The sequence below is a fragment of the Pristis pectinata genome, chromosome 3, assembly GCF_009764475.1.
Source record: "Pristis pectinata isolate sPriPec2 chromosome 3, sPriPec2.1.pri, whole genome shotgun sequence".
Classification (NCBI taxonomy): domain Eukaryota; kingdom Metazoa; phylum Chordata; class Chondrichthyes; order Rhinopristiformes; family Pristidae; genus Pristis; species Pristis pectinata.
The window spans coordinates 17,301,350-17,326,921 of record NC_067407.1 but is presented as its reverse complement, the minus strand read 5'-3'; the positions used below and the strand labels follow the sequence as shown (position 1 = coordinate 17,326,921).

General features: G+C 41.0%; 1 protein-coding gene across 7 annotated transcripts in view; it reads left to right on the top strand.

Annotated features, from left to right (window-relative positions):
• LOC127568515 (dihydropyrimidine dehydrogenase [NADP(+)]-like) overlaps positions 1–25,572 on the top strand; it is a 581,379-nt gene that overhangs the window by 541,407 nt on the left and 14,400 nt on the right. For 5 of the 7 annotated variants that reach the window (XM_052012358.1, XM_052012364.1, XM_052012362.1 and 2 more), the window contains 2 exons: positions 10,051–10,194; positions 13,481–13,621. In XM_052012358.1, the coding sequence (XP_051868318.1) occupies positions 10,051–10,194; positions 13,481–13,621 (285 nt within the window). Of the gene's footprint in view, positions 1–4,503; positions 4,592–10,050; positions 10,195–13,480; positions 13,622–25,572 lie in introns of those variants that run through there. The other 2 variants (XM_052012359.1, XM_052012365.1) reach the window with 2 other exon arrangements.

The following is a 25,572-nucleotide window of genomic DNA, read 5'->3' as shown; positions in this document are numbered from 1 at the left end:
GTCTTGTTTCCCAGTAAAGGTGATGTGTTATGCCTGCAGCCTGTCAAACAACTGCAGCAATGGAATAGATTTTGGTTACATGCTTTTATCTCACAAGATTTCCATCAACATAACAAGTATGAAATTGAATTCAATGGTGGACTGATCTCATGTCACAAATATGACCATTTATGGAAGCGCAGTGGAAGTTTTATCATCTGAGTATGATTAAACTGAAAATTTAACAGAGAAAAATTACTCATCCAGTGGTGGTATTCTTTGATGTGTAAAATCATGTTACATCACATCAAGAAGACTTAACATCTTTTTTCATACTTCTACTTATATATTAGAATGAACGTTTTTGAGGTGCCTTCAGTCTGATATAAACAAAATATGTTGAACTATTTGGGAAAAGTTTATGTGTCCACTGTGGTACTAACATCCTGAAAATCTGAGCCAGTTTGATCTCCACAATGATACAACTTGGACAATAAGAGATGGACATTCTTGGGAAGGAAGGGAATAGAAATGTACAGTCTAGAGGAGGAATGCAGAGGAAGGGGTGCGATTGGCTCACTGGAAAGACGAGAGGGACTGAGCCTTTTTGATAGATCCTTCATGGGGATTTTGTTACAGTAGAGTGAAATGAAAGACTGTGGGTTGAGATGAAAAAAAAACTTACAGAAAGATCCAACTTGAGGGAGGCTGAACAAGAGCAAGGGAAACTTTGTGTTTGTCACTGGGCTGGATATACTGAATGGAACTTCCAATTACAAATTGCTAATCCCAACGTAAACCATCCTGATTCTCCATTTCCCACAACTTCCTGTCCAATGATAACTTGACTTTAAAAATTTCATCACTGTGTTCAAATCTCAACCAGTGGTGGTATTGAATGGAGGCCAAGCTTTGTAATATAGGAACAGCATTCAGGTTGGTGAGCTTGTTCAGTTTGATTAGCTGTTGCTTAGCTCCAATTTCCCCACTTACTCCATATCCTTTGGTCACACCAACATATTGGGTTAGCTATTCTTATGGTAACTTCAGATTCAGAACATTGCTGCAGTTTACTCCTCAGCATTTACCACCTTCTTTCTGCCACTCTGTCCTGGTTTCCACCCTGTCACAGACTTTGCCTTTTATTCTCTCTGCCATTTCTCTCTTTCTCAACAATTTAAAACTTCTATCATTTCTATTTCCTGTTCTAATGCAAAGTGATCCACTTGAAACATTACCGCTGTTGCTCTCTCCACAATACGCTGTGTGACGTGTTTCCAGACTATTTCCAGCACTTTCAGTTTTTATTTCAGATTTCCAGCAGCTGCAGTATTTTGCTTTACCTTTAAAAAGTTCTAGTGGTCCTCAAAGGGTGCACTCGATGGGCATTGCAGTGGAGTGCCAATGACCATTTTGGCCAATGGTCCCCATGTTGCAAGCCTCAATTACTCCCCAGACCCAAGGAGGTCTTGGAAATTTGAAAGGGTGGAGGATGTTACAGAGCTAGGCAAGTGCGAGCCTTTTGTGATATTTGGACACAGTGACCATAAAACAATAAGATATAGGAGCAGAATTAGGCCATTCGGCCCATCGAGTCTGCTCTGCAATTCAATCATGGCTGATTTTTTTTTCAACCCCATTCTCCTGCCTTCTCCCCATAACCCTTAACCAATCAAAAACCTATCAGTCTCTGCCTTAAATACATTCAGTGACGTGGTCTCCACAGCCCTCTATGGCAACAAATTCCACAGATTCACCACCCTCTGATGGTGAAGAAAATTTCTAAATCAAGTTATCATTGGACAGAAAGTTTGGGAAATAGAAACAGGATGGTTTATTGGGATTAACAATTTGTAATTGGAAGTTCCGTTCAGTTATATCCAGCCCAGCAACAAACACAACTGTTGCTCAAATAGATCAATACATATTATTTTATAGTCATGCGCAGTGGTGCAGTTAGTAGAACTGATGCCTCACAGCAACAGATACCCAGCTTCAATCCTGACCTTGGGTGCTCTCTGTGCGGAGTTTGAACCTTCTCCCTGTGACTGTGTGGGTTTTCTTTAGGTGCTCTGAGTTCCTCCTACATCCCAAAGACATGTGGGGTTGGTAGGTTAATTGACCACAGTAATTGCAGTTAATGTGTGGGTGAGGGCTAGAACCAGGTGGGGGAGTTGATGGGAACGTAGAGAGAATAAAAAATGGGATTAATATAAATGGATGGCTGATGGACAGTGCAGACTCGGTGGGCCAAAGGGTTTTTTTTCCGTGTTTCTCTCTATGGCAGTAAAGAAAATTTATAGAATTTCATTGATGTATCCTAATTGAGGCATAGCAGGTATAGATTGCACCTGCTACGCAATGAAAACAAATTAACTTTGGTCATCCCCAATGAACTGAGGATTTCGCTTGGATTAGTTATACCATTGTTGATACCTATAAAGGTCAAACAAATATAAAATAAAATGGCATGCCAGTGCTAACTATTGGTATGGGTGTATTATAAACGTACAATGCAGGCTTGTCAGCCACAGGGCCACCAGAGTCACCAGTAAAGCTATGTTCAGAAGTCCCATTACTATGGTAACGATTAAAAGTGGAGTCATTTCCAGGAGTAGCCAAGCAACTGAACCTAATAACAATTAGTGCCAATTAACTGCCCCATTAATCATTGTTGTCTGTAGAGCTTTTCCTCTTGAGAGGATAAAGGGAAGGACTTCATTACCCCATACTGTGACTGCCTTTATTTCAGATACTCTTTTAATAAATTTCCCATCTTCCTTTTCCAAGATATTTAACACTCGAACAACTGTAGATCTGCTTTTAACAGGAAAAGGGATAAAAGAACTCAAGGTCTTTAAATGTCTCAAAATTTTGAAACATATTCTGCATCAGCTTTTCCATTTAATTTATTTACCATTTGTCAAAAAATATCTTGCATTATTTATTGAAAAACATGGCAACAATCAATGCATTGAAGATGGGGCAGCTGTATGAGTATGCTCCAGTACAGTAAACAGAATAAGTTTACTGCATAAACAAAGACTAAAAAGTGGAGGGAACAGAAATTAATAGCAACTTCTCCGATAAAAGGAAAATAATTTCTTCAGTAACCTGCAGTGAGTGGAGGATCACAACATACAAACTATGTGTATAAAATCAATCTCTGTCAATTACAGCTCAGTAGTTACCAATCTTGATGGAGTTGGGATTAGCCAATCATGTGCACTCTGGCTCGTTATAGTGTTGGCACTATATGCAGCCTTTAAGAAAAGCTTTTCATGAATTTAGGGTATTCTAATGTGCTTTAGAGACATGAAGTACTTTCTGAAGATTGGTACAAGAAGCAGCCTCAGGGCAGGCATGGTGGTGTAGCAGTGAGTGTAACGCTGTTACGGCACCAGAGACCCGGGTTCAATTCCCATCACTGTCTGTAAGGAGTTCATACATTCTCCCCGTGTCTGCATGGGTTTCCTCCGGGAGCTCTGGTTTCCTCCCATATTCCAAAGATGTACGGGTTAGAAAGTTGTGAGCATGCTGTGTTGGTGCCGGAAGCGTGGTGACACTTGCGGGCTGCCCTCAGAACACTCAATGCAAAAAGATGCATTTCACCGTGTGTTTTGATTTACATATGACTAATAAAGATATCTTAGCCTTTTTTTGAATAGGGTTGCTATCTTTCATTAAAAAGATAAGTTGAGTTTTTTTACTTATTTTCTTTATTTTCTTCAAATTTATCACATTTTTTTCTAAATGTTATTAGTTGATTAATTTTTGATTTAAATCCATTTAAACTATTTCAGAATGTCTTTGAATATTGGGTTATTATTGTCACATGTTCCTTGCATGCCATCCAGTCAGGTCATTTCATACATAAATACATCAAGGTATGACAAAACTGAAAAAAGAATGCAGTATATAGTGTTACAGAGAAAGTGCAGTGCAGATGGACAAATAAAGTGCAAGGGCCACGATGAAGTAGATTGAGGGATCAACAGTTCATCTGTATCCTGTAAGAGGTCTGTTCAAGAGCTGTCCTTGAGCCTGGTGGTACGTGTTTTCAAGCTTTTGTATCCTCTGCTTGATGGAGGGAATGTCAGTTTGCACTCAACCCCTAGACTAATCTCTTGGCAAGGGGATTTTAATATCATAGACTTTTGTTTTAAAGCCCTACTGGCAGTGTTGATGCAGGGTTCAGGTTCCTCTGTCAGAGACCCAATAACCCCTTGGGGTACCAGTGAGTCCTCCTTGCTTGGGTGCTGCAGGAGGTAGTAAGAGTAGTCGAGAGATTCGCCCAGGGGCTATGTGCAGACAGACATTCAGCACTCAATCAGCATACTGAGCAATAAGGTAATGACTGGGTTATCTGTTTCTGTGATGTTGGATTGGGATAAACCCAGAGTAAACAACTAGGAGCAGTAGGTTGACAATCCCAGTCACTTTTGTGCTGTACTCTTGTGAAGCGTGATTTATTGTAACAGTTCTTAAGCAACCTGAGAATTATGTTTTTGCTATTGTATGCAGGCACCAGCCTCTGCCTGCCATAGCCATTCCTCACTGGAGTGGCCTTGAGCTGCACTACGCTACACTGAATCACCCTAGTGGAATCAGCATAGTGGAAACCTGCTCCCAATGAACAGTGTGCCCAGATCCATGCTGTAAAAAACAATGTGGTCCAAAGACAGGCAGCATGGTACATTTTTGACTCCAGTACTCCATCATAAAGTTTTGATTCTATTTTGTCAATGATTTTTACAGTGTCTAACTCTAAGATCTTAAACAAGATAGTGGTGTGGCATTGGTTAACAAAGGTCACTAAGGAAATAATTCAGAGTATATGTAAGGTGCGAGTATTGGTTTATTATTGTCACTTGTACAGAGGTACAGTGAAAAACTTGTCTTGCATACCATTCATATAGATCAATTCATTACACAGTGCATTGAGGTAGTACAGGGTAAAAACAAAACAGAATACAGAGTAAAGTGTCACAGCTACAGGGAAGTGCATTGCAGGTAGACAATAAGGTGCAAGATCAGAACAAGGTAGATTGTGAGGTCAAGTGTCCATCTCATCATATAATAGTCTTATCACAGTGGGATAGAAGCTGTCCTTGACCCTGGTGGTATGTACCCTCAGGCTTCTGTATCTTCTGCCTGATGGGAGAGGGGAGAAGAGACAATGACCCAGGTGGGTGGGGTCTTTGATTATGCTGCTTCACCAAGGCAGCTTTACACTGAGTGGGTAGGTGGGAGCCAGTCATGCTAGGACACCACCTTCATTAGTTTCTGCAAGCGATGCAGGTCATTCCAAATGAGAGCCAGTGAAAAGAGTTGTTGCATTGCACTGTTTGGTATGTGAAAGATTTGAATTAGCAAGTACTTGCCCTGTGACAGGACCTAGTACAGACTAAAATGAAACATCTGGTGGACCCCACAGCCCAATGGTGTGCAACATCTGGGCACTCAGAGGACATTGCTATTCTTCAAATAATGCCATAGGATCTTTTACATCCACTGCAGGGTTTAAGATCTCAAACTAAACAAAACTACTTTTAACAGTGCAGTTCTCCTCTGTTTAAAAAGAGCCAGAGTATTTATTTCAAACAAAAATAAATGATGTGATGCAGAAAGGACTAAGAACTGCTTCACTGCCCATACCCGACTTGATATTGTTTTACATTGCAATGTGTACCAATGAGTGGGACCAGTGCAGTACAGTTCCAAGAAATGGAGGAAGACTGCAAAGTGAGAGGGAAAAACTGGTGCTGATGCTTTCAGGTCTCAACAGTGTGGTTAAATTGCTCCATTGGCTACTGCAACCATGTTTTGGAAATTGATACTGCTGTATTGCAAGTGCTTTTTGCATTCTACAGCAAAGGTTCATTGCAGCTACTCTTTAAAATTAATTATTACATTAATTAATCCCCTGAAGCTACATCACCTATAAATACAAATGTAAATAAGAATATTAATGTCAGGTGCAAGGAAATGTCATTTAGCTCACCAAGTATGGTCCCACTGGTACGTAAACCCCTCCATCATATAGTCTAACTATTTTGAGTAACTAGTATTTTTGGTTCCACTACTCTGTTTAAATCAATCAAACTAATGTTAAATGAGTGATAGAAATGACATTAATCTAAAGGGGTTGGCACAATAGTGTAGCAGTTAGTGTAACGCTATTACAGTGCCAGCGACCCGGGTTCAATTCCGGGTTCAATTCCTGGTCCAATTTAAGGAGTTTGTACGTTCTCCCCGTGTGTCTGCGTGGGTTTCTTCTGGATGCTCCGGTTTCCTCCCACATTCCAAAGACGTACGGGTTAGGAAGTTGTGGGCATACTATGTTGGTGCCGGAAGTGTGGTGCCACTTGTGGGCTGCCCCCAGAACACTCTACGAAAAAGATGCATTTCACTGTGTGTTTCGATGTACATGTGACTAATAAAGATGTCTTAAAGTCCAACAGATATCCTGTTGTTATTATATTAACAATATTATAGCACGATGGTAATTAATATTCAGACACTGACTCTAATAGCGAGCAATCAATAAGTGGAAATGCTTTGAATTTTTGTTCTTATTTCTGTACTTTGTGTCACAATGGGAGTTTTTAAAGTGACCCACTAATTTTACTGACAACTAGTTGTATCCATTCTGAAAAAGCTTTTTGCATCTTGAAACTAAGTGTGCAAGTAATTTTGAAAAATTGAAATGTGTGGTTAATATCAAAGCCTTTGACTTGTAGTGTCCTTGGCAGTCACATTATGGTTCTTTAATGTAGCATCAATATAATATTTTAACTTATGAGCATTTCAATTAGCTAAGAGTTGATTGCAAATCAATTATAATAGTGAGATTTTTTTTTGTTCTGTGATGGTTGTAAAAGCTTCCCTCATTCAGGGCTGCTCTGGTGCATCAGATGATTCATTATGTTGTCAACCTCTAACTAAAGCCTAATACCTTTCAGAAGATGGAGAGAGGTTTTAACTGAAAGTGCCCATTATCTGCAGACGGGGTGGATTTAGCACCTCTATTGGGACCACATACACCAGTGATGGGCCCCAAGGGAAAGCCATGGCTAAAATAACTTATGTTGTCTGAATGTGTGCATCTGTCACAAAAACTGCTTTGATTGCTCTAAGTGAACAAGAGAAAGAAAGAGTTATATAATGTACATAATTTTCTAATTCCAAAACCTTTTTGTCTCAGTGGGCAGCAACAAAAATTGCTCCATTGGAAAAAAAACTGTTGGCAGTAATAAAAGTTCTGCTAAAGCACTTTGCATGGCTTTAAAACAAACAAATTTCTTGAATTCCAATTATGCTTGGGCTGTTTAGTGTGTCTCTATTAGGCATGCAAGTGTTCTAATGTAAAATAATTATTGCTCTACAAAAAGGGATGTTTCTGGTCTTGGAACTCAAACAAATTGTTGATTTTAATTCTGGGTGACATTCTGGGTGGAGTTGGCAGCCATGCAAGGCACAAACTGTTCTGACCTTGGCTTGAGCAACATACAAAGCACAGGACGAACTCAGCAGGTCAGGTAGCATCTGTTTGGGGAAATGGACAGTTGACATTTTGGGTTGACCGATCTTGACCCAAAATGTCGACTGTCCATTTCCTTCCGCAGATGCTGCCTGACCATCTGAGTTCCTCCAGAGCTTTGTGTGTTGCTCCAGATTCCAGCATCTGCAGTCTCTTGTGTCTCTGACCTTGGCTTGGTCAGGTTTCCAGGATATTAATTATGATTAAAAACTGAATATGCTGGAAATGCTCATCAGGCTAACCAGCGTTTATGTGGAGAGAAACAGTTTGTCTCTGCACAGGTGCTTCAGGAGCTGCTGTGATTTCCAAAATTTTCTGCTTTCATTTCAGATTTCCGGGTGTGTGGGCATTCATGTGTGTGTGTGTGTGTGTGTGTGTGTGTGTGTGTGTGAGTGTGTGCGCCCGCGCGCGCATGCGCGCATGCATGTGTGTGCGCACGCACATCTCGCCCTTGTTGCGATTTCCCCCACATTCGTGATCACCTGTGTGTGTGTGTGTATATTTATATAAAAAAGAACCTGGATCTATTTCTAACATGTCGCATAACACTGATCCACCTTTGAGACCTTCATTTTATGTTTAAAAACATGAAAAAATATGCATTGCAGAATATTGATCAAGCTGAGAATTTGATAGTTAAATGTAGAAAGTCTTTCTTCATCCTAGTTGTATTGTGTTGAGTTTTGAAAACTACCCAGTCAACCAGATTGGTTTATGGTCATAGTGTTTGTTTTATTATAAAATAGCTGACAAAGCGAGAAGGATGGACAGAAAAATAAAATGATGTCAAAGAACCAATCACAAGTTCTGGAGATATTTGCATCGTAGTTAATGGAACTATTACTGTAGAGGCAAGTCCAACTGGCAGCTGATAATTTGGCTCCTTGTGATCAAAGATGAATTTCCCCCCTTTGTCTCCGTGTTGTTGATTTGGCATGCAAAGGAAATAAATTTTCTCGAACAATCCACAAGGCACAAGTCAGGAATGTGATGGGACACTCTCCACATGCCTGAATGAGTTCAGTTCCAACAATTCTCAAGAATCTTGATACCATCCAGGACAAAGAAGCCCACTAGCTTGCTACCCACTGTACATTAGCATCATCCTCCAAACTGCATGTCATTCTGACTTGGAAATGTATCACCAGTTCTTCATCTTTGCTGGGCCTAAATCCTAGAACTCCTACTCAACAACTTTGTCGGAGTACTTTCACCAGAAGGACTGCAGCAATAAAACAATGGCTCACCATTATCTTCTCAAGAGCAGTTAGATATTAACTGGCCTGGCTGATGATACTTAGATCCAGAAAATGAATAAAAATAAAAGATCCCATAATTATTTTAAAGATCTCAAGAAATGTTTATGGGGAGCTTTCCCCACAAGTTTCCCTCATCAGAAATGCATTCAAAGAATAATGGACAGTTTTATAAAATTTGACTGGGTGAGCCCAAGTAAAGTATCAGAACACCACAATCACCACTTAAAAGAACTAAATTTGGAAGATTTTGTCACTGTGTATCAATATATCTCATGTTGAGCTCTACATAACATGGTCACCACTGTAATAAACTACAGGATCCTCTGACGCACTTCAACATAGAAATTTCTTGTCTATGTCACTTCTACTTTCTGCAAAATATTCCCCGTCACATTTTGTCAGCAATGCATCTACTTAAAATTATTTATTGGTCTGACTTTTCTTTCTTGATGTTCAGGAAGGCTGAGTTCATGAATCATAAATGCACCATGGACAGTAACTCAGTTGTCACAACTCTATCTCCAACCTGGAATGGGTTTGAACATGGCGTCTCACTGTATCACAGGAACTGGTGAACCTAAGCTGTACCAATCTATCTAATTCAAATTTTGAGATTTTCTTCTTTTGAAGCAAAAGTGGAATAAATAAACAGTTCAGATTCCATCTATTTTACTGCCAATTTGATTAAAGCACTCTAATCTACATGCTGGTCCTATCAATGGCAGTGTTAAAGAACACAACCTAAAAGAATTGTATAAAAGTGGATATGCTGGTGGAATTTTCATTCCTGGTTAAGACTGAGCTCAGAACACTAAATAATTAATGAAACCATTTTTTTCCAAGACAGTATTAAATGGATATTCCAACTGTGTACCTGCTCCAGCATTTGATACCTAATTATAACTAAGTTACTTTTCATTTTCCCTGCAGAAATCCACTACATTTTTTCAAAAAAAAATCATCAATTTCACTCATGGTGGAGGGATTCAGAAAAACAAAAACAAAACAGTTGTTTTGGTTTATATCTTAGTTTAAATATCCTTTTCTGTCCTACAATAAAAACACTAAAGTGGACAAAATACTCTGTTGAAAATTTCATAAAATAGAATAGGAAATGAAAATGTGGCTTTTTGAATTTCTATTAGTCTATCAACATTTAATACAAAGCATTATATGCCTGTGGCACTTGTCAAGACCAAAGTACATGGAGAATTTATAGAAAATACTCTAATTCCATCTCTTTTTTTTCTTTCAATGGCTTTGTTTCAGCAGCTGCCCAATTTTGGTCCTTACCTGGAACAGCGTAAGAAAATTATAGCTGAGCAAAAACTCAAGCAGAAAGAGTTGAATGAAGTGGTGCAGGAGGGTGATGAAGGACCATACACAGTCAAGAAACCCATTCCAAGAGTCCAGGTAATGAACAGCAATAACAAAAGCCTGCAGGTAAAAAAAAAGCACTCCAAGATGCTTCACAGAAGCACATTGGGATGGAAAAAAATCAAAGTACAAGCCAAAAATTGAGACTTAAAGAGGTAGCCACAAGGTAGATGTTCAGGAGGGCCTTAAAAGAGGGGAATTGGTGGATGTGTTCAGGAAGAATATGGGACCAATGGCTGTAGATATATAATTGCCAATAGTGGTGCTAAAAGCAGGTGGGTGAAGCAAAAATCAAAAAGGTGAATATAAGGTGGAAGGCATTGGTTTTTCAGCCTAATGTGGTCTAAGGCAGGAACAGATGCAGATAGTGTGATCGAGGTGAGTTAGCCTTTGAGGTGCAAATATGGCTTGGGGTCAAATTGGAATCAGCGCAACAGCCTGAGATAGAAGCCAAGTGGAGGATGGAATCAATACAAAGAACCGATTGTTAGAGCTGAATTTGGTGGTTTTCAACTGAACTCTTGACTTATCCAAGTACCCTCATCAAGGAGTGAACAGTTGGACAGCACAAGGTAGTCAGCTGGAGATGGCAGAAGAAAAATGATGCAGATGTAAAGCTGTGCATCGTTACTGTGCCAATGGAATCTGCTCCCGTAACTACAGAGTGTGTTGCCAAGGAGCAGCATGGTGATGTGGAGGAGAAAGGACCCAAGGAAAAGATCCTTGGAAACTCCTGAAGTAACAGCCCAGGAATCTGGGGGATAGGGAGAAAGCATGAAAACCTTTGTTCTCAAAGTCAAGGTTGAGTTTATTGTCAAAGGCACAAGTACATGGGTGGCACGGTAGTGTAGTGGTTAGCATAACGCTATCACAACGCCAGCGACCCGGGTTCGATTCCACCACTGTCTGTAAGGAGTTTGTACGTTCTCCCCATGTATGCGTGGGTTTCCTTCGGGTGCTCCGGTTTCCTCCCACGTTCCAAAGACATACAGGTTAGGAGCTGTGGGCATGCTATGTTGGCTCCGGAGGAGTGACGACACTCGTGGGCTGTCCGCAGCACATTCTCAGTAGTGCAGAAAGACGCATTTCACTGTGTGTTTCAGTGAACATGTGACTAATAAATAAATATCTTATCTTGTATCTTGTATCTTATCTTATGTATGCAGAGATGCAATGAGAAACTTACTTGCAGCAGCATCACAGGCACACAGCATCAGGCACACAATATTCACAAAAAGACACAAATTAACAACATAAATTATACAAGAAAGGACACAATTAGAACAACAAAAACAAAGTCTATTGTGGCACAAATTGCTGTACTGAGGTAGTGATTAAGGTTGTGCAGGTTGTTTCAAGAGCCGAATGGTTGAAAGGAAGTAGCTGTTCTTGAACCTGGTGGTGTGCAACTTCAGGCTTCTGTACCTCCTGCCTGAAGGTAGCTGCAAAAAGATGGCATGGCCCGGATGGTGGGGATCTTTGATGAGGGATGTTGCCTTCTTGAGGCAGCGCCTCATGTAGATACTACCAATGGTTGTGAGGTATGTGTCAGTGACGTATTGGGCCAAGTCCACTACTCTTACTTTCTTACATTCCTGTGCATTTGAATTGCCTCCTTATTTAAGAGATCCATGAGCTTTGTAGAAACTTTTCTGGGTTCTCTCCTGGAATAAACAGGTTGTCTTATGAGGAACAGTTAAGGAAGTTGGGCTTTTGTCCATCGCAGTTTAGAAGAATGACAGGTGATCTTATTGAAACAAATAAGGTCTTGAGTGTGCTTGGCAGGGTGAATGCTGAGAGGATATTTCCCCCTGATGAGAACCAAGAACTACAGGGCACAGTTTTAGAATAATGGGTTGGCTGTTTAGAAAGGAAGTGAGGAAGGATTTCTTCTCTTAGAGGTTCATGAATTTTTGGAATTCTCTACCACAGAGAACTGATGAAGCTAAATCATTGGATGTTGAAGTAGTCAGGTTTTTGATCTACCGGGAAGCCGAGGGTCATGGGAAATGCAGGAAACTGGTGCTGAGGTTAAGATGTCATTGAAAGTTGGAGCAAGTTCAAAGGGCCTCTGGCCAACTTCTCCTTCAAAGATGCAGCATACAAGGGTAAAATGAGAAGGCTAATCACCGTGTCACTGTGCATACAATTTGAGGCTTTGTCAGATATGTCTTCATGCTATGGCAGGGTGGAATCTTGTTTCTACAGAGAATTACTAGAAAGATTGAGACGGATTTAGGTAACAACAACCTTGAAAGACAAAAGGGGTTGGGAAATATAGTAGTAGTTTGAAAGCACAAATAGATAGAGGATGAATTGTTCAAATGGAGGTGAGGATGAGTTTAGAGAGGATGGGGCTGATAACTGGAGAGATTGGACTGCGCACATTGTCAGCCAGCAGAAAGGGTTGACAGCAGCTTAAAATCTATAATCTTGTTGTTCCAGAGATGGGACAGAGGGATTTAAAGAGTCAGTTAATAGTCAGGGTCAAAATGCCAGGGGTTATAATTGCTCTATAAAATGATAGTCGATTCAAGCACAGATTTGCCAGAGCAGGTCAGTGAGATACAACTCTGATATAGACAGAGGATGTTTTTCTGTAATCCAGGTGCCTTGTATCAGATGGATCAAAAATTGTTGCACTTAGAAGAAAGTTCACAAATGCAAAATAATATGCATTGCAACATTGTACAGTTTTATGGCTATTGTAAAGTTCTTTTCAAGACTATATCTTTTTAACAACTGTATAATGTGCATCATAAAACAGGGATCAGATATAGCCGCAGGGTTTTTTTCAAAGGTGGCCTTTCACAGTTGTCAGCAGTGGTTCAGATTTATGACCATCACTGGGGATTTCTTCAGGGCTTCTTCTGATTGGCCACACCAGCATCCACCAAGGATATTGGAGACAACCCAGTAAAATCAACTCTCTGTCCCCCATGTAAATGCATAATGAAAGAGAGTGAAAACTATTCAGTGTGTTAATGGAGTACTCTTCAAAATGGGTCTGAGATTAAAAAAAAGCAGTGAGGTTAAAAATTGAAAGGAATGGGGGGAAAGAAAGCATTATTAAGTCAAGGACCTGTCAAATGGATAACGTTTCACTTAAGAAACAAGATTAGATATGGTTGCTTGTGTCTTATTGCAAACAAAAGTAAAATACTTTTATTTAGACAATTTAGGGAGAAAAAATTTAGATTACTTGTCTTTCGATCCTTGGATTGTTGAACTGCACTGTATCAAAATTTGTACACAGTTTAAGGATTTCTATGTATTTTTGACTTTCCAAATTATATTGGTTATTTTTCATGCACTTTTCTAGGAAATAATTGGCAGAACTCTGTCACATATCGGAGCCTATGGAGTGCTGAGTAACAAGGAGCATGTGGTAGCTTTGATTGATGAGGAAATGTGCATTAACTGTGGCAAATGCTACCTGACTTGTAATGACTCTGGTTATCAGGTAAGGAGACATTAGTAATGAGCACAATGTGTATTATCACATCTGATTTATGAGGCACTTAGATCTACAAATTGAAATCCATGTGTATATCTGTTATAAGCAAATCTTCAGCAGGCCGCAGGTTCCCAGGACCAACCAGGCAAAAGACTATATATTGTACAGTAAATCAATTCACATTGGGAATCCTGGAGATGGATGAATAGATGTGAATTACTAATTTGAATCATAAACTGTTAATCTAGAACTTCTAGTGAAAGAACTAAAAGGTTAAATCATTGAACCAACACTATACGTAATTATTTTTAAATAACTTTTAACTAATTTAGTGATGGACTCAAAATGAGAAAAGTGGATGTAATTCAGTTTTGAATGTTTACTTGGGCAGCATCATGCCTAAATAATTTAATGGGAAAATCGCAGTCCTTTTAGTCCCCCACAGATCCACATATTGGGAAGCACATTGTCACGGGGTACTCTGATTTCCTCCTACTTCCCAAAGGCATGCAGATTGACTAATTTGCCCCAAATTGCCCCTAGTATGTGTAAATGGTAGAATCTGGGGGAAGTGAAAAGGATCTGTAAAGAATAAAATGGAATTAGTGTGGCACAGTGCATGACGCTCGGCACAGATTTAGTTGGAAGAAGGGTCTTTTTCCCTCCTATGTGACTCTATGGCACAACTCTTCTACTCCTCCCCACTGTAAAAACAACCAATCTTAATTCACACTATGGTTTTCTGGAATTTTTTGCATGCACAACCCTAAAACTTGTCCCTTCATTTCAACATGTACCTTCATCTCTCAGTTCAACTCTCCCACTTCATTTGCTAACCTCCGGTTCAATTATTCTGCTTTCTTGCAGGACAGGTTGGCACTTCCCAGAGGGAGGGTGTTGCAGGGTCTTTCCCCAACCTTAAATATCTCAAGGAGAAGATTATAGAGTTTTTCAGAAGGCACTTGTGTCATGCCATGAGGAAGATGTCAAAGCTGGCATAATATTGCCAGCACCTGATTTAGCATCTTGTTAATGTGCAGTTCCATTAAGCAGCACACAGACACAACTGCTCACCACCTCTATACACAACCTTCAGAGTGGTAGGATACACCCATTCTTAAAGGATTTTGAATCCCCAACCCTTGATCTTGTGTCTGGTGAGAAGGACATAAGTCATGGTTTAAAACCACAACTGTGGCCCCTGTACAGCTTCCTGCATGATGCTCAACCCCAACTGATTAACTGACCTACCTTTTGACTGGGTCACACAGGGAATCAGGGTGCTAATAGAAGGTCAGAGCTGCACTTGCCAATTATATCGTTCACTGCGGTTGGATTCCAATTTGTAAACACTCCTTCCCCATTGTTGATGGAAGGTAATGCAGCCTCCACTGTCAACTCCTGCTCTCCTGAAACCATTCCAATTGATTGCCAGATCAGCTGCTTTTTCTAGTTTGTTGAGAATTGAATATTGTGACCAATTTATGAATAGGCCTTATGACACCCCTGGATTTTCCTTGCTTAATGTGTTTTGTCTTTCATTTTCCTTGACTTTTGATCGGATACAGTATTTTAGAGCAGGTTAGGATCAATCAGATTATTGCTGAATCTGTCACACACAGAGTGTTCTGTGTCAATTCACCTGAAAACTTTGAGGAACTATAGGTGGGCAGCTTTGTTACTTGTTTCTATCAGAATACATTACTAAAATACTCTGACAGAATTAGTGTATTACTTCAATCCCACAGATCATAAGCACTTGTTATCACAGGTCAGTCATTAACAAATAATTGTTGGATTTGCATGCAGGGCAAAATTGGATCTTATTGCATCTGCTTTTAGCTGGAAAAGCTAGAGAACATGAGTTAAAAAACAGAAAACGCTGGAAATACTCAGCAGGGCAGGCAGCATCTGTGGAGAGAAAACCTGAGACAGCATTTCAGATTGAAGACCTTTTATCAGAACAGAAAAGTGAGAAAACCACTTGTGTTATCTCTCCTTCCCAGTTCTGATGAAATGTCTTTGATCTGAAACATTAATTCTATTTCCCTTTCCACTGATGCTGCCTGACTTGCTGAATATTTCCAGATTTTCTGTTTTTTTATTTCAGATTTCCAGCATCCGCAATTTTGTGATTTCAATTAGTGGAGAACATGAATGTAATTTAGGAAGACAGCCCCCTTGGGACCAAACATTGGAAATGTATTTGACGTGACCTTAGTGTGGGTGTTGTTGAGGCAACACTGATGTCAGTCTTAGGAGAGGCATTATGCCGCATAAGTTGCTATTAAGAGACCTTAGCCGTGTTTTAAGATTTCGGGAAGTTGTTTACCCTGAATGAGCACATTTGTGGTTCTGTGGGGCTCGAAATCAGTTAGTCCACATCTGGCCTAAGTTGTACACATCAAAAAAAAATTGTTGTAATAAACCACCACAAGGATAAATCTGTTTAAAAATTGCTGTTTTTATTTGGAATCAGGTGATGAAACATTACTGCTGACATCGCAGCAGACCCGTATTCATTTTTGTTTCACTGGCAAACTGCCTGTGGAGGCACAGTCGGTATGTGCAGCTTGTCAGTCATTAAAATGAAAGCCAATATTGATTATGTCTCAGTCCTACCTGCTCCAGTGGAGAAATTATCTCGTACATACAATTACACAAGCAGGCTAGCTTGTTTATTGTTTATTTTTATTTATCCCTTCATAAGATGGAGATATCACTGGCATTTAATGTCCATCCCTAATTGGACCCAGAACTAAGTGGCTTGCTCAACCACTTCAGTGAGTTGTTAAGGGTCAGTCGCATTGGTGGTTTTGTAGTGATGTTTAGGTCAGACTGAGACAACAGTAAATCAGATTGTTTTTTTTTTGTGACAATCCCATAGTTTCATGATCCAGATTTATTTGAATTTCAGTTCCCTAGCTGCCTTGGTAGGATTTGAACTCATGCTTGGATCAATTCTAAAAGCTCTTGGAGACTAGTCCAGTAACTTAACTGCTTTGCTACTGTACTCTATGCAATGTGAATCTATCATTTTCCTGACAACTTCTGGTACCTTTCTATGGATTTGTGTTACAATATAGAATCATGCCCACTTCAGCAAATGGATGCTCACCATCCAGGACTGTCTTGGTGCCTCCAGGAATTAAATATTATTCTGCAAACATTGAACATTACAGCACAGTACAAGCCCTTCAGTCCACAATGTTGAGCCGACATTTTCTCATGCTTGAAGATCTATCTAACCCTTCCCTCCCTTCATTCTCTCTTCTCTCCTCTTCCATCGGGTAGAAGATACAGGTGCCTGAGGGCACGTACCACCAGACTTAAGGACAGCTTCTACCCCACTGTGATAAGACTATTGAACTGTTCCCTTATACAATGAGATGGACTATGACCTCATGATCTACCTTGTTGTGACCTTGCACCTTATTGCACTGCACTTTCTCTGTAGCTGTGACGCTTTACTCTGCACTGTCACTGTTTTTACCTGTACTACATCAATGCACTTTGTACTAACTCAATGTAACTGCACTGTGTAATGAATTGACCTGTATGATTGGTTTGTAAGACAAGCTTTTCACTGTACCTCGGTACAAGTGACAATAATAAACCAATACAAATACCAATACCCAGAACAGATCCCTGCAGAACACCACTGGTCACCGACCTCCAGGCAGAATATGCTCCTGTCTACCACCACCCTCTGTCTTCTATGGGCGAGCCAATTCTGAATCCACACACCCAAGTTTCCCTTGATCCCATGCCTCCTGACTTTCTGAATGAGCCTTCCATGAGGAATCTTATCAAACGCCTTACTAAAATCCATGTACACCACATCCACTGCTCTACCTTCATCGATGTGCTTTGTCACATCCTCAGAGAATTCAATCAGGCTCATGAGGCACGACCTGCCCCTCACAAAGCCATGCTGACTGTCCCTAATCAGCCTGTGCTTCTCCAAATGCCCATAAATCCTGTCTCTAAGAATCTTCTCCAATAATTTGCCCACCACTAAAGTAAGACTCACTGGTCTATAATTCCCAGGGTTATCCCTACTCCTTTTCTTGAAAAAAAGAACAACATTTGCCACCCTCCAATCATCTGGCACTACTCCTGTGGCCAGTGAGGACACAAAGGTCATTGCCAAAGGCACAGCATTCTCTTCCTTTGTTTCCCGTAATAACCTTGGATATATCCAGTCTGGCCCTGGTCACTTAACTATCCTAATGTTTTCAAAAGTTCCAGCACATCCTCTTTCCTCACATCAACATGCCCTAGTGTATCAGCCTGTTGTACACCATCATCACAAACGTCAAGGTCTCTCTCAATGGTGAATACTGAAGCAAAGTATTCATTAAGGACCTCCCCTATCTCTTTTGACTCCAGGCACATGTTTCCTCTTATATCCCTGATCGGTCCTACCCTCACTCTTGTCATCCTCCTATTCTTCACATACATGTACAACGCCTTGGGGTTTTCCTTAATCCTACTCGCCAAGGCCTTCTCATGCCCTTTCTAGCTCTCCTAAGTCCATTCTTAAGCTCCCTCCTCGCTACCTTGTAACTCTCCAGAGCCTGTCTGATGCTTGCTTTCGAAACCTTAGGTAAGCTTCTTACTTGCGCTTGACAAGATATTCTATGTCTCTTGTCAACCATAGTTCCTTCACTCTACCATCCTTACCCTGCCTCAATGGGATAAACCTATCCAGAACACCATGCAAGTACTCCCTAAACAACCTCCACATTTCTGTTGTGCCTTCCCCAGGAACATCTGTTTCCCAATTTATGCTCCCAAGTTCCTGCCTAATAGCATCATAATTCCCCCTCCTCTAGTTAAGTACTTTCCCATATCATCTGCTCTTATCCCTCTTCAAGGCTATGGTAAAGGTCAAGGAGTTATGGTCACTGTCTCCAAAATGCTCTCCCACCGAGAGATCTGAAACCTGATCAGGCTCATTGCCTATTACCAGGTCCAGTATGGCCTCTCCTCTAATCGGCCTGTCACATACTGTGTCAGCAATCCTTCCTGGACTCGCCTAACAAACTCTGCCCCATCTATCCCCTTTACACTAAGGAGGTGCCAATCAATATGAGGGAAGTTGAAATCACCCATGACAACAACCCTGTTATTTTTGCACCTCTCCAAAATCTGCCTCCCGATCTGCTCCTCAGTGTCTCTGCTGCTATTGGAGGTTCTGTAGAATACTCCCAATGGAGTGATCGCTCCCTTCCTGTTTCTGACTTCCACCCACCTTAACTCAGTAGACGATCCCTCCAGGACATCCTCCCTTTCTACAGCTGTGACACTGTCCCTGATCAGCAAAGCCACTCCCCCACCTTTTTTACCTCCATCCCTGTCCCTTTTGAAACATCTAAACCCCGCAATATCCAGCAGCCATTCCTGCCCTTGTGACAGCCAAGTTTCTGTAATGGCCACCACATCACAGTTCCATGTACTTACCCATACTCTAAGTTCAGCACCCTTGTTCCTGATACTTCTCGCATTAAAGTAGACACACTTCAGCCCATCCAACTGACTGCAATTTTGCCCTTTCGACTGCCTGTCCTTCCTCACAGTCTTTCTACACTCTGCATCTACTTGTACAGTAAATGCACCAACCTCTGACCCATCACTCTGGTTCCCATCTCCCTGCTAAACCAGTTTAAACCCTCCCCAACAGCTCTAGCAAACCTGCCCACAAGAATATTGGTCCCCTTCCAGTTCAGGTGTAACTCATCCCTTTTGTACAGGTCGTACCTTCCCCAGAAGAGATCCCAATGATCCACATACCTGAAACCCTGCCCCCTGCACCAACTCCTCAGCCATGCATTCATCTGCCAAATCAACATATGCTTACCCTCACAGGCACGTGGCACAGGCAGCAATCCAGAGATTACTACCCTTGAAGTCCTGCTATCTAGCTCCCTGTATTCCCTCTTCAAGGACCTCATCTCTTTTCCTACCTATGTCATTGGTACCAATACGTACCATAACCTCCGGCTGTTCACCCTCCCCCTTCAGAATGCTGCGGACCCAATCTGAGACGTCCCTGACCCTGGCACCAGGGAGGCAACATGCCATCCAGGAGTCTCTTTCACGTCCACAGAATCTCCTGTCTGCCCCCATTACTATGGAATTCCCTATCACTACTGCCTTCCTCTTCTCCCTCCTTCCCTTCTGCACCACACAACCAGGCTCAGTGCCAGAGACCTGGTCACTGTGGCTTTCCCCTGGTAGGTCATCCGCGCCCCCCCCCCCCAACAGTATCCAAAGCAGTATACCTGTTATTCAGGGGAAACGGCCACAGGGGTACTGTGCACTAACTGCCTGTTCTTCTGCTGACAGTTGCCCCGCTACCTGCCTCCTGCAGCTTAGAAGTGACTGCCTCCCTGTAGCTCTTATATATGAACTCCTCAGTATCCCATAGGAGCCGAAGGTCATCCAGCTGCAGCTCCAGTTTCCTAACTCAGTCTGTAAGGAGTTGCAGCTGGATGCACCTCATGCAGATGTTGCTATCAGGAACAAGAGAAACAAAGGACTGCAGATGCTGGAATCTAGATGAAAAACATCATGATGCTGGAGGATCTCAGCAGGCCAGGCAGCATCTGTGGAGAAAAGCAGGCGGTCAATGTTTTGGGTCAGGACCCTTCTTCAGGACTGAATATAGGGGAAGGGGAAGCCCAATATATAGGAGGGAAAAGCAGAGCAGTGATAGGTGGACAAAAGAGGGGAGGTGGAGTGGGCACAAGGTGGTGATAGGTAGATGCGGGTAAGAGGTAGTGATAGGCAGGTGCGGGGGAGGAGGGGAGAGCAGATCCACTGGGGAATGGGTCAAAGGTAAGGAGAGAGAGGAAAAAAGAGGCTAGGAAAGGGAAGAAGAGAAGAAGCATGGTGGGGGTGGAGTTGTGGGGAAGGGGGGTGGGGATTACCTAAAGTGGGAGAATTCAATATTCATGCCGTTAGGCTGCAAGGTTCCAGGATGGAAACTGTGGTGCTCTTCCTCCAGTTTATGCTTGGAATTCTCCAGGCAGTGGAGGAGGCCGAGGACTGACATATCTGTGATAGTGTGGGAGGGGGGAGTTGAAGTGACTGGCAACGGGAAGATGCAGGTCGTGGTTACAGACAGAGCACAGGTGTTCTGTGAAACAGTCACCTAGTCTGCTTTTGGTCTCACCAATGTAGAGGAGGACACACTTGGAACACCAAATGCAGTAGATGATATTAAGGAGGGTGCAGCTGAATCTCTGTCTCACCTGAGAGAACTATTTGGGTTCCTGGATTGAGGTGGTGTAGGGGCAGGCGTTCCACCTATGGCAGGAGCAGTGGAAAATTCCCATGGTGGGAGCGGGATGGGAGAGGAGTGAACGAGGGAGTCATGGAGAGAGCAGTCCCTGCGAAAGGCAGAAAGGGGTGGGGAAGGGAAGATACACTTGGTGGTGGGGTCCCGTTGGAGATGGCAGAAGTTGCGGAGATTGATGTGTTAGATATGTAGGCTGGTGGGATGAAATGTGAGGACAAGGGGGACCCTATCCCTGTTGGGTCTGGGAGGGGTGGGGATGAGAGCGGAGGTTCAGGAAATGACAGAGATACAGGCACGAGCTCTCTTGACCACAGTCAGGGGGAAGCCCTGGTTAGAAAAGAAGTTGGACATCTCGGATGCCCTGGAGTGGAAAACCTCATCATGGGAGCAGGTGTGGTGGAGGCAGAGAAATTGAGAAAAAGGGAGAGCGTCCTTGCAAGAGACAGGGTGGGAGGTGCTATAATCGAGGTAGCTGTGGGTTTGTGGAAGAGGTAGCTATCAGGGAGACTCAAGGTTTCCCAGAACACCCAGATCTCACAAGATGAATACACCACTGACCCTGGAGCCATTCTAACTACTCTAGCCTGGGACTAAAGGAAAAATCAGAGAAAGAAAGAAACTTACCAGAGACTTTTAGCCTCGACTTGCTGAATCCTCTTGAGCCAAAGCCTCAGTCCCCAACTGTAACACTGGTCCAATGGCCACTCCCAAAATGGCCGCTCCACTTATACCTACCTTCCTTGTATTTGCTGCTGTTAATTAGCCAATCAACGAGTAACAATTTGCAAATATGCCTCTTTTAGACTCTTGCAAAATGAAATTCACAAGCACACACACACAGACATTGCCGCAAACATCTGGAAGAGAAACCAATGTGGCATTAAACAGATATTGTGTTCCTTTTACTATTTTCTCCAAGAACTTTTACATTAGATAATGAACTTTTGAAGGGGTTGGGGGGGGGGGAGTGCTATATGATTAGGCAAGTATAAGTGAGACATGATGTGACCTCCAGGAATATTTCAATCAAATTTGGCAAGCCTGAAACAGCATTGTGGTGCTTCTTCAATGATTCCAGTGACCTAGCTGTGAGAACCCTTCCTGACAACCCATTCCAACTGTTCAACCTCTCCCTGTGAACAAAATCTTTCTTTATAGCCTTTCTTTATAGCCTCTTCCTTCTCATGGATATGCCAGAAACACATAAATGCAAATGTCTTGGGACAGTTTCTAAAATGTTCATGTAAATGATAATACACAAAGAAATTTAAATGACTTTCAAAAAAAGCCTGCTTTTCATACTTTAACCTCCCGTTTTTAATTTTTATGTATGCTTTATGGTCTTTGCTTCAGAAGATACAGATTCTGTTGCTATAGGAACAACCTAGTTGACAATAAGTATCTACCACAATATTGCCATCTGTCTGACTTCAGGACATTAAAAAAAGAAGCAACTTTTAATTTCGGTACAAATTAATAGAAAGAGTTGCATGGTGAGTAAGCTGTGCTAAAAAAAAGCATCAGGTTTTATACTGGAGATAATAATTAGCTTTTGTTTTAACCAATTACAGTTAAAATTCAGCTTTGAATCTTTTGTGAAGAATTGCCCTTGTAGTACAGGAACATTCATTATTAAACTTATCTGCATGTTATTTTTAAGTACTGTTCAAACTCTCTTTTTTATGTAGTTATCCAACAAGAGTTCCAGATTGCATTTGTTTCTGTAACATTTCATATAAAAGAAATGGAGATTAGTGGCAATGCTAATGTAGATTCTGAAATGTAAAGCCAGATCAACTGCAGCTGCTGACTTCAATTATACTTATGAATTACAACATAATTTACCAAAATAGTTGTGCTAAAAGCAAGTTTTTAATCAGACCTGATTGTATAATTTGTGTTGATGTTCTCTGAGTGTGTTAATTAGATTGTGTCAAAAAGCAAAAGCTGCAGAGTAAGTAAAGCAATGTTAGACCTTCTTGTAGTATATCTATATGCACAGGCAAATTGTGATTCTATTGAACAGGAAAGTTGTGTGATAACAATGACGGTGACTAGAACATACAGTTTGTAAAAGGAGCACGGAGAGTCAATATAGAGGCTGTGTATTCTGCCTCTCAAGTTGAGCGTAAGGGAACTTTGCAGAACTAAGAGATACTTGGTTGAAATTGGTGACATGTAGATCAAATGCTTTCTGGATAGCAAACTTCTGGATCATGAAATTGTGCCTGAACTGATTTCACTGCAGATTTCAGGGAGCAAAGGGCTTAGTTCCAAGTGGGTCTGACAGAGAATCAGGAACTTCTTTGAGTTTAAGTCCAGAAGCAAGCAATTGCTTCAACACCAAAATCTGTAAGGAGGTCAGGAGGGCTCTGAAAATCCATAATTAGACTAGATTTAAAGTTGCTTATTTGAGAGAGATGTGCGCTGTTAATTGATCCTCACTGTTGAAATTGTATAAAGTGTACAGAAAAAAATGCATTACATTTTCTTAAACAAAACAGAGCAAACTTCCTGAATTTGATGCACACGGGAGATACAACAAGCATTCTGAATCTTTGTTTACTCTTTTTGGGAATTTTGTGGTTATGCTCTTTAAAGTCAATTTTTTATTAAATTCAAACTGCAGAACTGCAGGCCTATTTGTAAATAATCCAGGTCAACTGTTAGAATGAACTAAAATCGTATGGTAACTGTTAAAAGGGGTGAGTTAAAATACAATGAGTTACTGGCTTGGCAGCATAATTTATTCACGCTGTCAGCTGAATATCAGTCCCTGCTAAGGCCTGAAATCATGCTGTCCTGGAAACTGAGGGATTAATCTTACTTTTATCATCAAGTGCTCAATGACAGGGAGGAATGGAGATCAAAGAAAGGGTTACTTGCACCTGCAGCTAAACCATAATTGACATTTCTGGCAGCAGCAGGTCAAACTGCTTTATGCTCTTGCCTGAAGAAGGCTGTCTGAAATGGAAGGGAACAACGTTGGTGGAGGAGAAACTATTAATGCAGCCGCTAAAAGAAAGAAAGTCTTGCATTTATATTGTTCCCTGCACTTATTTTGTTCCTTGCACATTACTTTCAGGAAGATTCAAAGTGTATTCGGCCAGCGAAATAGCAGTATAGCCATTGTCCAATGTTCAAAATATGCCGACCAATTTGCACACAACAAGCTCCCAGGAAAGTCAGTGAGAAAATGACAGAGAATTTCATTTTGTGTATTGTGGAGTAAAATACCAGATAGTCACCAGGATAATTCCTCTGCTCTACTTCCTCTTCCCTATGATTTTTTTAAACCCATCAGGGAAAGGAGAAATGCCTCAATTTAATGTATCTTTCAAATGATACCACCTTTGACAGTGCTGCACCCCTTCCACACTGCACTAGCGAGTCAGCCTAGATTTTAGCACTCGAATCTATAGGCCTGTGGTTTGAATGCTGAAAGCTGTGGTGATGGTGTTTTAAAATGAGCCACAGCTGCCGTGAGCCTTGAGCTTTTTTTTGTTATTTTCTTCTGATTGTGATTAACATCTTTACGTCCTCAAGCAGTTAAAGAAATAATTTAAAACAAAATATTTCATCTTGCACCAAGCCAAGACTCCACTAATAAAATACACTGTGTTCACAGCATGTTTCTCATTACTTAGAGCCAGATGATCCAGAATAATATCAGGTATTTTAGAACTAGGACAGCAGTCAATAACACAAATCTACTAATTAGAATTTGTGAATCAGAAATCTGCCCTTCTATCTGTCTTTTTTCCTCCTGTCAATAAAGAAACCGAAGCATCAAAATTGCTCTGCTCCAATTTACAGGTGAAAAAAAACCTCCTTTATGTGGTTTTAATTGAAGTCCATGCATGAGAGAATCTCAGATAAAAATCACATTAATGTCATCTTAACATATGGTCTGCAGCCTGTATTTTCAGAAGGTCCAACCCTGAATCTATAGAACTGTTACAGGTTATCTACTTTGGCTATTTCTGCAGTTTGTAGTGAAAAGCTCTTCAGTCTAATACAACAGCTGTGACACTTGCATTGTCTAATAACCATGAACACAAGAGGCCAGAGAAAACTCATCCTGCCCTGGAGAGGTCAGGTTTTGCTTACACATTAAGAATTCTGACATATGGCTAACATGTGAGACTCTTGTAATCAAAAAGACATTTTCCTATTAAAGACATAATCTCTGCTTCTGTTGTATGCTTATAGGGAAACAATTACAATCAATGCCATTGCACGTATGGTACAAGTTTTCCTCTCGCATCACAGCAGTTATGACTACCCATCTCCACATTCAGACATAGTTTTATAGCTGGCTGCAAGGCAAATAAAAAATTATTTGCCGGAAGAATCTTTTGTAAGAACAAAAATATCCCATGATATTTATTATTAATATATAAGTAACTTGGGTATAAATTTGGGACCTCGGGCATTACCATTAAATTTTTCCCCTCCAGCTCTATTTGCTGATTTAACACAACACATATGGCCATTTAATTTTATTATTTGAAAATATAGTCATTACAGTTCAGAATTATACTAATCATTGTGTCTGCTACACAATAAATTGTGACCCACAAATTAATTTGAAACTGAAAGAACTACTTCTATAAAAGTTGTATTGTTTTAAAAGTATTATTGTGTTTAT